The sequence below is a fragment of the Malus sylvestris genome, chromosome 9, assembly GCF_916048215.2.
Source record: "Malus sylvestris chromosome 9, drMalSylv7.2, whole genome shotgun sequence".
NCBI lineage: Eukaryota > Viridiplantae > Streptophyta > Magnoliopsida > Rosales > Rosaceae > Malus > Malus sylvestris.
This window is the reverse complement of record NC_062268.1, coordinates 893,713-906,749: the sequence shown is the minus strand read 5'-3', so window position 1 is coordinate 906,749 and position 13,037 is coordinate 893,713. Positions and strand designations below refer to the sequence as shown.

General features: G+C 38.1%; 2 protein-coding genes across 2 annotated transcripts; one reads left to right on the top strand and one right to left on the bottom strand.

Annotated features, from left to right (window-relative positions):
• Positions 1 to 3,418: 3,418 nt before the first annotated feature.
• On the bottom strand, positions 3,419 to 4,648 carry LOC126634257 (transcription termination factor MTEF1, chloroplastic-like). The gene has a single exon (XM_050304766.1). The coding sequence runs from the start codon at positions 4,509 to 4,511 to the stop codon at positions 3,561 to 3,563; it is 951 nt and encodes a 316-aa protein (XP_050160723.1). The 5' UTR covers positions 4,512 to 4,648; the 3' UTR covers positions 3,419 to 3,560.
• A 2,933-nt stretch (positions 4,649 to 7,581) lies between these two features.
• On the top strand, positions 7,582 to 11,734 carry LOC126633694 (probable inactive leucine-rich repeat receptor-like protein kinase At3g03770). Its single transcript, XM_050304266.1, has 8 exons — positions 7,582 to 7,980; positions 8,148 to 9,666; positions 9,836 to 9,969; positions 10,091 to 10,334; positions 10,438 to 10,649; positions 10,741 to 10,772; positions 10,879 to 10,990; positions 11,067 to 11,734. Exons 2-8 carry the CDS (start codon positions 8,310 to 8,312, stop codon positions 11,343 to 11,345), a joined length of 2,370 nt encoding a protein of 789 aa, XP_050160223.1. The 5' UTR covers positions 7,582 to 7,980; positions 8,148 to 8,309; the 3' UTR covers positions 11,346 to 11,734.
• Positions 11,735 to 13,037: the final 1,303 nt, after the last annotated feature.

Genomic DNA, 13,037 nt, shown 5'->3' with positions numbered 1-13,037 from the left:
TTGGTTGGAAACTTTTAAAAAAAATCAACCAATTGTAATATGACGCTTAATGTACCAGACCGTGTTCTCGACATACTAAATTCAATTTTGCACTAGTTTGCTTGGGCCCTCAAAATTGACCCTGACGAGGAACTAACTAACTGGGCCCTCAGAATCTTGGGCCGGCCGGTGTGTTGGTGGTGGAGACTGGAGATCATTCAAGTTGTTTTCCACAATTGGCACAACTAATGTGTTTGCTTCTTTACCAATTCATGATCCCTAGCTTTGTTCCTTTTTAATTATTTCTTTTTTCTTCCTAATTAAGCCTAACCACTGTCCACCTGGACAAATCAGTCTTAACCTAACATTTTCTCAGTGCGGATTTCTTAATTCAAATAATTAGTTTTCCAACTTTTGGAGACCATTTTGTGTGTAAAGTATCTCGGTTGCCAAAAGGGCACAAAACCGAAGAAGTTGAGATTCCAGTATAAAATCAATTAACAATATGGGAAGTACCTTAATTACTTATATGCATATGCATGTTCCTCCTTTCCCGAACGTGGGATTCACTCTCAACATGCCCCCTCACTGTGGCAAATTTTCAAGCCTAACACGTGGATAACACAAATCGGGTGAAGTGGACCACGTGTGGTATTCACTTTCACACACGGGACAACCTACTCTGCTACCATGAAGAAATTTGGAGCTTACTATAAACATTTTGTGGACCTTTATAAGATTTCAAATGTGAATGATCATCACATTTGTTCTATATTCTATTTAATTTTGTCCATTATTTCTATTTACTTATTTGATTCAATGACTAGAATTAAACATTGAATGCGTAAGAGGAGAAGGAAAAAAATGTGCGATAATAATTTCTCATTCAAATAACTTTCATGCTCAATTTTTTTTTTACAAACGATCTTACTATACTAAAGGAGAGAGAAATGTTTAAACTTGAAATGCAGTATATCAAAGATAAAAATTCTATCACCACGGCAAGCTACCAACTGCAGTGTCTTTTTCCTTGAGTTATAATTAACCAACTCTGCATAAGTAAGAGTTGTCTTGAAGCCACATATATTTGCTTGAAGTCTCTAATTACTAATCAACCATAAATATGTAAATTATATTATAAGTTGCTTTGCTTAGCTTTGCTTGTGGTTCAATTACCACCAAATCATTCACTAATGGAATCAACATGCATGTTTATTTTCTATGCCCCACATATCGTCGTCTGTACATAATCTTAGGAGCATTAGCAAATGCTATGCTTCAAGGAGCCGAAATCCTTAATGAATGGTCCAAAAAATGAAGAAGTGATGGGCTAAAGATTGGTTTGGTGGGAAAAATGTCTGATAAAGGAGACTGATCGTCTATTGGACAAGCAGTGCACTTTTAAACACATACAAATGTTTATTAAACTATTGCGCTATTGCGACCAAAAATTGATTGTATCATTCATGTAGTAATTGTTTCCCCTAGACCAACGTAATGATATCTTCCTTGTCTTCCAAGTTTCCTTTCAACTTGTAATGATGACATTAACAACGATGGTATGCATCCAAATTAGTCTCAAAACGTGTGTTGTTGATACACTAGAGCATTAAGTGGACAACGAAAACTAAGACCTGAAAATTTGGTATGGAATTTTGGTAAGAAAGAATCATAATGTCTTATATGAGTAGCAAAATTTTACTCTTCTTTCTTGTGATTGTATTCAGGCAGTGAACTTTTATTTTTTCTGAAAGACAAAAGTCTCATGTGTTTTTCTTGCAGCATTTAATTGTTTTTTATTGCAGATTTTGCGAGACATTCTACAGATTAATTACATATTGAAAACAACTGATATTAGAGATTTTCTAGCCACACCACCATTTAACTCTTGGCACCCAAAAAATTAGTGTAAGTTTTAATTCTAGTTATGTTTTCGTCTGAAAAGACAATAAAGGACAATTAATCTCACCCACCACTCACGCCAGAACCAAAGCCCTCAAAACTCTACTCCATATGGAACCATTATTTTCAAGATTTATGTTTGGAGAAATTTTGGTTTCGAGAAAATGTTCCGACATATCAGGATCGGAAGGTTTGATGAATTTTCGGTGGTGATAAGCCGAAACAAGCAGCCGAGTTCGGTCAAGATCATGACTAACTGAGCAGTGTGCACAAACAAAAATATGTTCTCCAAACCGAACTTCAATATAAGGTTATCTCCAACCAATCCGGTCAAAGGGTCATAGGGCTAAAAACTCGTTTTGACATGAAAATCGTCTCTAACCAAGGGCTAAACCAAATGATTCGTGGTCCCTATAGGGCAAAAAATGGGAGAACCGGCCAAAGGGCTGGCCAACAGCAGCCACCCTGCTAGCCCTATAGCCGAGCCCTCCAACGCCAGAATGTTAAACTTGACATTTTGCCAACCCTCCAACGCCAGAATGTCAAGCTTGATATTTTGCCAGCCCTCCAGCTCAGCCCATTTGAATGCCAATGGTTACCTGGTGTCAGCATGACGCTAGCTAGCAACGGCTAGCTGACATCATGCTACCATTAGGATACTGTTGGATTTTTTTTTTTGACGAATTTTTTTTCAGAAAAAATCTAAATTTTTTTCCTATAAATTCCGAAGTCATTCTTACACCATTTCTCACATAATTTTCACCATTTCATACTATCTTATCTCATTTTATTTCAATTTTTCACATTCTATTCTCTAACCTCTTCCAATAATCAATCCTTTAATTTTTTTCAATAATTTTCAAATGGCTACATCTGTAATGAAAAGAAGGGCTTGGACCTGAAAAGAAGATGAAGCTCTTTGAAGGGCTTATAAATGGGTCTCAGAAAATAGTGTCAAGGGTAGTTTTCAAACAAGTGAAAGTGTTTGGAGATGTGTGAATTCTACCTCAATATCTAGCCAATTTATTAACATTGGAAGCTGAAGATAAGAAGTGTCGCATAAATAAGAATCATATCTAAAATTTGCACAACCAATTATATATCGACACGTGACACTCGAAATCTTATTCGAAAAATTATTAAGATTACATAAAGATAATAAATCTAGAGAGTTACTCACTTTGAAATCATATCCGAAAAATTATTGAGATTGCACAAAGATAAGAAATCTGGAGAGTTATTCACGTTAGCAACACATGTCACTCGAAATCTTATCCAAAAAATTACTAAGATTATATAAAGATAAGAAATCCAGAAACTTATTCATTTGGCGACAAATGACATTCAAAATATGTTCGAAAACCTTATTTTAATATGGTAGTTTAATTTAAGTATCCATATTAATTCAATTAAAATAATAAATTATGTTTTACCTATGACTCTTTGGCCCTTTCAGTTTGAGATGATTTTTTTATCAAATGACTATATTTGGCCTATAACCTCCTCGGTTGAAAATGATATAAAATATAATCTAATATTGTTCATTAAAATATAATTTATTGCAAATCTATGGGACGAAAGGAAACCTTTTGGTCGATGGCCTAACCATTCGGTCCTGTCAACCGAACGCAGTTTTTACATTTGACAGCTGAAAAAACATACTGCGGAAAGCTGCGATATTACACCCAGCTGCCCTCGGCGGATCCCAACCGCATCTCAATCAGCCGGGCATTGAACTCGCCATCACTGACCTTCAGCATCTCCCGCAGCGGCAGTGAAAAGCCGTGCTCCACCAGCAACCGGTGCCTAGGCTTAATCTTCCCCTCCAAACTAAACGAAAAGTACTGCGGAAACCTCTTCAGTTCCGCCACGTCCCTCTTCATCTCCTCCAGAAAAAAGTCAACTTTCGGCTTATAATTGTTGTTTATGCTGAAAGTCAACAGCCCCGGCGACCTTATCACCACGTTCACCACCTCCTCGTAGCTCAGCCCCAAGCTCTGCAAATACTCGATTTTGGGCAAAAGGGTAAATTCCACGCTCGAAACCAGCAGCACTGTCGTCTGGCACGTGATGGAGCTCCGACCCGAAAACCCCAATTGGGTCAGGAACTTCAATGCGGGTCGCAATTGACTGTCCAGGTCGGAGACTAGAAGCCTCGGGCACCTGATTATCGACTTCCGGATATCCGGGAAAGGGATTCGGACCTCGGTGAGGAGGAAATCGAAGATTGGGTAGAGGGCGGAGTGCGGGTCCGCGGTGAGGAGCTGCGGGTACATGTCGAGGATGCGGCCCTGGGCAGAGCGCTCGATGCCCATGGAGGAGAGGCAGCCCTCGACGGACTTGAGGGAGGAGAGAGGGCAGGAGCGGAAATCTGGGTTTTGGTGGAGGGCTTTTTCGGAGTCGACGTTGAGGTGGGTTTCTAAGTAGAGGACCTTTTCGCGGAAGAGGAGGCCGGGGTCGGCGGAGGTGTTTGGGTGGTCGGAAAGTGAGGGGTAATTTGGAGAACTGAGGGTTGGCCTAAGGGAGTTGGAGACTGATTTGGGGATAGGGTAAGGGTTTTTGAAGGGTTTTAGAGATGGAAAGAGGGAAGCTTGGGGTAGGAAGGTTTGAGGTTGGAGATGGCGAATCATGGTGGCCGACGGGGTCTGTGTGTAGGAAAAGTGAAGGTGGTGGACAGCCCTTTATCCCATTAGCCGGCCCAGTCCGGTTCAATGTTTTCACTTCCTCTAAGAATATGCATATGATTGGTTGTATAAGAAGGTAGTGACAAATTGACAAATCATTTCTCAAAAGCCACATTAATATGATTATCACGCCAAAAATGTCCAAGAATTCTACATTTATTTGTTAACATAATAATATTTTAAATTACTTTGGTTTACGTAAAGGAAATTCAAACTCGGTTATATAGTGCATTTTCTTGACTAACCGACTTAGTTCATATACATTCTAAAGGTCTCTGTATTTTGTGTTATATTCTACGGAACTTATTCATTATCTTGATTAATCATCATCTACCTTCATTTTAACAATTTTGTTATAGAAATTTATCTTATTTGCGCACGAATTTATCTTCAAACTATGAAACTGCTCACTTAATCATAATTCTTTTTTATTTGAATAATACTTGCATCTTGGTGAAAGAATTAACATATACCACCCTTACATGTAAACACAACGTCTAAAGGAATCGTCCATTAAATAAAAGGAAAACTAATGAAAAGGGCTTGAAAACTTTGAGTTTTAATGATAATGACGAAATAAAGGGTAAAATGAATAGTACCAGGTTTGACTTTTTAGTGTAAGGCCATCTCCAACCGATGGCTGGCCAGAGGTCTCGTTTTAGCCCTCTGGCCTTCCAAGATTCTCCAAGATATTAATATTTTAATGAACAGTACATGGCCATATTTGCCTCCGTCTCCAATCGAGAGCTCGTTTTAGCCCTGTTACAAAAAACCGTCTCCAACCGAGGACCAAAGGGCCATAAGGCCAAACATAATTTATTATTTTAAAACTATAACTTTAATGTTGTATAATGGCTTAGGAAGTTATAGGAAAAAAAAAATAGAATTTTAAAAAAATATGAAACAAATTTTGTGAAATAGAAGTTATAGGAAAAAAATGGAATTTAAAAAAAAATGAAAACAAATTTTGTGAAATAGAAGTTATAGGAAAAAAATGGAATTTAAAAAAAAATGAAAACAAATTTTGTGAAATAGAAGTTATAGGAAAAAAAATGGAATTTAAAAAAAATATGAAATAAATTTTGTGAAATAATAGTTATAGGAAAAAAATGGAATTTAAAAAAAATATGAACCAAATTTTGTAAAATATAAGTTATAGAAAAAAAAGGTTTAAATTCATAAAAACAAAAAATAAAATTTGAATACAACGACTAGTGATTGGCTAGCCGTTGGAATTCAAATTAGAATTCAAATTAGTGTCGGTTTTAACCGACACTGTTCAAACTGATATTACACTAACATCGCTATTAGTGTCGGTTATAACCGACACTAATAATATAGTATATATTATTTCAGTTGGCTATAACCGACAGAAATAACAAAGCATTAAAAAAAAATGGCCAGCCCTGGGTTGGCTGGCTGGCTGCATGCAGCCAGCCCTCTCCGATTCCATGGGGCCCTCCTTGATTCCAAAGCCCTCTGACCTAACCTTCGGTTAGAGATGGTTTTCAGGCTATTTTCAACTCTCTGGCCCTCTGGACTATTCGGTTGGAGATTGCCTAAAAATGTGATTTTTACACTAAAATGAACGGTACCGTGAGTTTTTCTTTAAAACTTCATTAAATAAAACCGGTCAAATGTTCAAAATTGCCTTGTTCCAAAATATACAAATTAACATACACTTGTGGATGTGGACTCTCCAAGGTGCCTTTTTTTGGGTCCCAAACAAATGGTACATAAAGTTCATAAAGCAAAAGTTCTTTTTTATTATTTTTTTAATGAAACTATAGATGATGTATTCATAACCAAAACCATTACAAGGCTAATCATGGCCAGGGACATCCTCAATGGGGGCGTCCATGATTAAACTCGGCAGGGAATCATCCCAAGTACAATCATGATTAAGCGTAAGACCAAAACGAGCAAGTCTATGAGCAACTCCGTTAGCTTGTCGGCAAACATGGGTATAGGAAACTTCAGTGATTGTCCTCAATTATCTAACTAAGAGAGAAAAGATTGGTTGAGGAGTCCTAAAGCGCTTCCACAATCTGAAGTGAATTAGATTAAAAAATGATATGATGAAAACCCCTCGATATTGCCCACAGGACTGCTGAACGAAATGCCAAAGCCTCAGCTTGCTGGGGAGAGAAGGTATCCATAAAATGGCCAGCCATGGCTTTCACAAAAGAACCAGAATCATCTCGAATAATTAGCCCAAACCCAACCCAACCAGCATGCCTTTGCCTTCCTCTGCCTCCTTGTCTGGGCAGCGATAGCATGCAACAATTAACAATCCTCCAACTTCTACGCGCCTTCTTAGGCACTCGAGTGAGATCTCCAAAGTCGAATCCTACTTTTACTGTAATCGTATCTCAAGTCAATAACACATAATATTATGTGATTTATTTAAATAACATTAATATCTAGTAAGTAAGTTTCTCTTCTCTAATAAAAGCGGAGAGAGGCATATTAACAAGTGTGTGGGAAATGAAACCTACCACCAAGACAAGTATATCCAGACTCATATATGTGACGATATCTCAATCAATTACATACAACTCTACGTTATTAACTTAAAACATCACAGTAAATAAGTTTCTCTCCACAACCACACACCACACAATGTGGTGGCAGCACAAGAAGAGGGAGGCCTGGAGGCATATTGGCTTCTTGATGGGTAAAATTTAAGGAAAACTAATGAAAAATGGTTTGAAAATTTTAAGTTTTAACGATAAAGACAAAATAAAAAGTAAAGTGAATAGTACCAAGTTTGACTTTTTAGTATAAAAATATAATTTTTCGTTAAAATAAACAGTAACACAAACTTTTCGTTAAAACCTTTTTTTTTTAATGAATATTTCATTCACACAGAGTAATAGTATCATATACCAAAAAACAGTAGAATTTACGCTGATTTGATATACTGTCATAGTAACAGTTAAAGATTACAGTAGCAGGGCCAGTCTGGTCATATCAAACACCTATCAAATGGAACCACCAAGAGAGGGAAAAACCACGTGATGCCGTTACTGCAGTAACCACCAGCGGAATGTGATGCGGTTCACGAGAATCAACGAACAACAAAACCCAGAACACCAACAATTAAAGAACCCAAAATTTTCTTTTAATTTACAGATTTGGTGTCATATTTTCCACCGTTTCTTTCACCTTCCAATCCTTTTGCATTTCTACCTGTATCTGTCTCTCTCAGTGAAAAATCAGCCCCATTTATGTCGATGTCAGTTTCCACCCCCACAGAAAACCAGAAGTAAATGCCTCGACGTCGACGCTGTCCTGTACGGCCTTTTCCAACCAACCACCCATTATATCCCACACTGACATTCGTTCACTGACCACTAACATCACTGTGGGAGCTGCTCTCTAATGGTGTTTTTTGGTTCTTTCAACTCTCAAGGTTTGTCTCCTCTTCCTCCTACCCTATCTGCATTTTATTTCTCTCTCCTTTTTTTTTTCTTCTGGGTTGTGCTTTTTTTCTCTGTTTTTTCCAGAAAATTTCTTAAAGGTGCTTCCTTTGAATGATTAACCCTTGTTTTTCGCATGGGTTTTTAACTTTTTAACCAGCTTGTTCAAGCGTCCAACATTATCCAGGAAAAAAGGAAACTTGCTCAGTAAAACTTTCATGGAGGAATCACAGGATTTTGGGCACTGAGGGAACTTTCATGAAACTTTGAGAGTATCAGAAAGCTTAGAGGTTTTAGTTGAGCTGTAAGAATTGTTACTGCAATGAGATATTTTTACTTCTTCGTTTCAGTAATTGTGGCATGGGTTTTGTTCCTTCCAAGAACCCATGAATTGCAAGCTTCTCAAAGGCAAGTGTTGTTTCAGCTGAGAAAGCATTTAGAGTACCCTCCCTCATTAGAAATTTGGGCAAATTACAGTGGAGACCTCTGCAACCTGTCTTCCACTGCTCATGTGAGCATATCATGCCAGGGCAATTCAGTCACTGAGCTCAAAATTATGGGAGATTATAAGCTTGTTAATGTGAATGGTTTCAATGGATTTGCAATTCCCAACAAGACCTTGTCTGAGAATTTTAAGGTTGATTCTTTTTTCACCACTTTGTCAAGGTTGCCTAGCTTGAAAGTTCTTAGCTTAGTGTTTTTGGGGATTTGGGGACCACTTCCTGATAAGATTCATCGGTTATCTTCGCTTGAAGTCTTAGACTTGAGCTCGAATTTCATGTTTGGTTCTGTTCCGGCGAAGATATCTAGAATGGTGAAGCTTCAAACTCTAACTCTGGAGGGCAATTATTTCAACGAAACTGTGCCTGATTGGTTGGACTCGTTGTCGAATCTCACAGTTTTGAGCTTAAAGAACAATCGGTTGAAGGGCGAGTTTCCTTCTGCGATATGCAGAATCAAGACACTCACTGTCATTGCTTTGTCTCACAATGAGCTTTCTGGAAAGTTACCTGATATGGCTACTTTAAGCGGCCTGCATCTCTTGGACTTGAGAGAAAATCATTTACATTCCGAACTACCAAGGATGCCGAAAGGGTTGGTTACAGCTCTTCTTAGCAAGAACACATTCTCTGGAGAGATTCCTGCACAATTTGGTGTTTTGGGTCAGCTTCAGCACCTTGATCTCTCATTCAATTATCTTAGCGGAGCACCGCCCTCTGCTTTGTTCTCTTTGCCAAACATCAGTTATCTGAATTTAGCATCCAATATGCTGAGTGGAGCATTTCCGGACAAGCTAAAGTGTGGTGGAAAGCTTGGGTTTGTTGATATTTCTAATAACAAGTTAATAGGTGATCTTCCGTCTTGCCTAGGAAGTACTTCAGGTGAAAGAGTTGTTCAAGTGAACGGAAATTGTCTGTCAGTTGATTCTCAACACCAGCATCAGGTTTCATATTGCAGAGAGGTTCTTGCAAGGAACAAACACTCTAGAGGAAGAGAAACTGTCGTGCTAGTTGCTGTTGTCACTGGAGCTGTTCTTGTTTTACTACTTTTGGCATTTGGGGTTCTTTCCTTTTGTAGAAGATACCGTTCTAGAAGGACAGTTGAGCACAACGTATTTCCAGAGGTCGAGCCAGATCATTCACCAAATGGTTATTGCTCTGAACTCGTCGCAAATGCAAGTAAGTTGTAATTAATCAGGTTATTTTGTTATTATTGTTGCCCCAAACCCAAGGAATGATATTTCATAATGCATAATATCAATTTTATGCTCTGAAATATGTGAATACAGACATGTTTGAGTAGCTACGAAAGCTTAACAAGGTAACATTTGTATTATACCCCTTGTAGGATTCGTATCTCAGGCAGCGAAGTTAGACACACACGGTGCCCCAGAGAGTCGTATATTTTCACTTGAACAGTTGAAGGAAGCAACAGACAACTTTGATTCATCTATGTTTTTGGGTGAAGGCTCTATGGGAAAGGTACCCTTCTGATTTAAAAATGCTAGCTAGGAGTTTAATGTGCTCGGAATTATTTAGTGATCACTTAAGCTCTCCTGATTCTTGATTTTGACCTGCTATTTTCGTTCTTTTTTGCTTTCAGCTTTACAAAGGAAAGTTGGAAAATGGGACCTCTGTTGCAATCCGCTCGCTCACTATGTCGAAGAAATATTCAATTCAAAGCCTTAAAGTTCGACTGGATTTGCTCTCCAAGCTTCATCATCCTCACTTGGCTGGCCTCTTGGGTTACTGCATTGTCAGTGGTGGACACAATGATTCCAGTTGCTACAGAATCTTCCTTATAAATGAATTTGTCTCTGGTGGGAACTACCGAACCCATCTGTCAGGTCAGTATTTGCATATGTGTGTGACAGCGTATTTTTAAAGTTTACCATAGGTTTTCATATTGAATTCTCTCAAATTCTAACCGAGCTGTGCGCATACGTGTAGAAAACTATCCGGACAAGGTTCTCAAGTGGTCTGATAGATTGGCAATTCTAATTGGAGTTGCGAAGGCTGTGCACTTTCTTCACACCGGGGCTATTCCAGGTTGCTTCAACAACCGACTGAAAACAAACAATGTGTTGTTTGATGAGCATCGGATTGCAAAGTTGAGTGACTATGGAATGTCCATCACCACAGATGAAAGTGAAACACTCGAGGCATGTTTCTTCACCCTTTTAACTTTTCGACTTTGCAATCTTAAGTACGGTTCCAAGTGGTTATTCTGATGCCGTTCTATTTGTTCTGCAGGCAAAGGAAGAAGGCCCGAAAACAAAATCTTGGTAAGAATGTAACCTATTGTCCAGAAAATAGCTCTCCAGCAGATTACTGCTGTTTTAACTATTCAAAAGTAAGTATAAATAGTTAGTTTTGTTGTTCTTTTTGCAGGAACAAAACAAACATGGAGAGTGATGTTTACAACTTCGGATTTATACTGCTCGAATCACTAGTTGGCACTATTGTAAACGGAAAAGGGGATGCATTTCTGCTAAACGAAATGGTACGCCAAAGTAAAGTTTCGAAATATTTCATGTGGAACTGTTTTTTGATGTGTACTGTGATGGACCAAAATGCAGGCATCGTTTGGCAGCCAAGATGGTCGAAGAAGAATTGTGGATCCAATTGTGTTGACGACTTGCTCGCAAGAGTCTCTGTCGATTGTGGTATCCTTAACAAAAAAATGCATAAGTCCGGAAGTGTCAGCTCGGCCCTCTTTCGAGGATGTTCTTTGGAACTTGCAGTATGCAGCTCAAGTGCAAGCCACTGCCGATGCTGATCAGAAATCCGATTCTACGTCCCAAGACTCCCCCTGGTCAGTTGTAAGCTTACAGCCTACGAGACAGCCTGATAGCTGAGAAGTGACATCACATTAACATGTAGCGGTGTGACTGTCACATTGAGAAAACATCTCTTAGCCTCCTGCTTGTAAAGATAACACTAGGTAGTAGGCCTGCACTTGGGCCATGTAAAAGTCGGTGCAAGAAAATAAGCGGATTTGTAGCTCAGCTGGCTATAAACGCTCACGATGAAAGACGAGGTTATGTTTTTAACTTCCTGTCCCTAAACATAGCTTGTATCAAAGAAAAAGAAGTTAGCATATGTGGTATATAATATGTACGCACGCTAATCACTAAAGAATGGTGATTGTTAATTGTAAGATTAAGTTAATCAGGGTGGGGAATTAAATAAAAAAAAAACAATGGTGGCTCTCACGTTACAAGGACATAGAGGAACAATTTCTCCAGACTGCTCACGTGCTTTCCTCTCTTTCTTCCTTCAAAAGTAATCTGCAGAATTGTGTGAAGAGGGAACGTGGGATACTTAAATAATAAGAGAAATAAAAGAAGATAAAAATTCGAATTTAATTTTCATGCACACTTTTGTTTATTTTTGTCTAGCGAATGCTGCAGATTTTGAAGGTATTGTTTATTTTTGTTAGTCGATTATCTTCTATTCTATACTATATATTAAGAAAATCCTCATTGTCAACTTTTTGTCACTTTTTTTTTCCAATTTTGCCCTTACTTTTGAGACACTCTTGACAAAAAGGAGGGCAAAATAGTAATTTTATACCTTTTGTGTAACATCCCACATCGTCTAGGGGAGTGGATCCTGTAAGCCTTATATGTATATTCCCATCTCTAACTAGCACGAGGCTTTTTGGGAACTCACTGGCTTTGGGTTCTATCGAAACTTCGAAGTTAAGCGAGTTCGCGCGAGAGCATTATCAAGATGGATGACCCACTGAGAAGTTCTCGTGTGAGTTCCCAGAAACAAAACCGTGAGGGTGTGAACCACAAATAGTCGATTCTCTTCTAATCTATACTATATATTAAGAAAATCCTCCTTGTCAACTTTTTGCCATTTTTTTCTAATTTTGCCCTCACTTTTGAGACACACGCTTGACAAAAAGGAGGGCAAAATGGTAATTATGTAATATTAAGAAAAATATGCATCCCATCATCATTATCTCATACTCTTTTTAAAAATTTTAAAAACTAATCATGCTTCTTAATAAAAAACAAAAAACAAAATGAAATTGTTCACACAGAAAATGTGTGCTCATCTTCTAATTTTATTTAATTCAAAAGTTAAATATAAATAGAAGTGTGCATGAATAAAAAAACGAGAGTTGCATCTGACTCAAATCATAATCCGACCCGAAAAAAAAAAAATTTATAAAGTATGAGAATCTAACCAAAGGTTGGTTGTGTTCCCCAACCTCAATTATAAATTTTGAATGCATTTTGTTAACAACCTAAGACCAAACCCCAATATCTTAACCTTGAAGTGGACAATGTTGTTTGGTGAAAGTGGACATTTTAACCTACTACTAACTTACCTCCTCCTCCACTAGAAGCTTTATGTATGCCTTGTAAGTTGTAGCAGAACATGCTTAGATTTTAAGCTCATAGATACTTGATTCCATGGCCAGGGAGGCAGTTTGGTGACAGACTGAAAGGTGAAGGGTCCAATTCCAGCTCCAATTCTATGACACTAACGTTAATGACATTAATTCTTTGTCTTCTAAGTTTCCTTTCAACTTG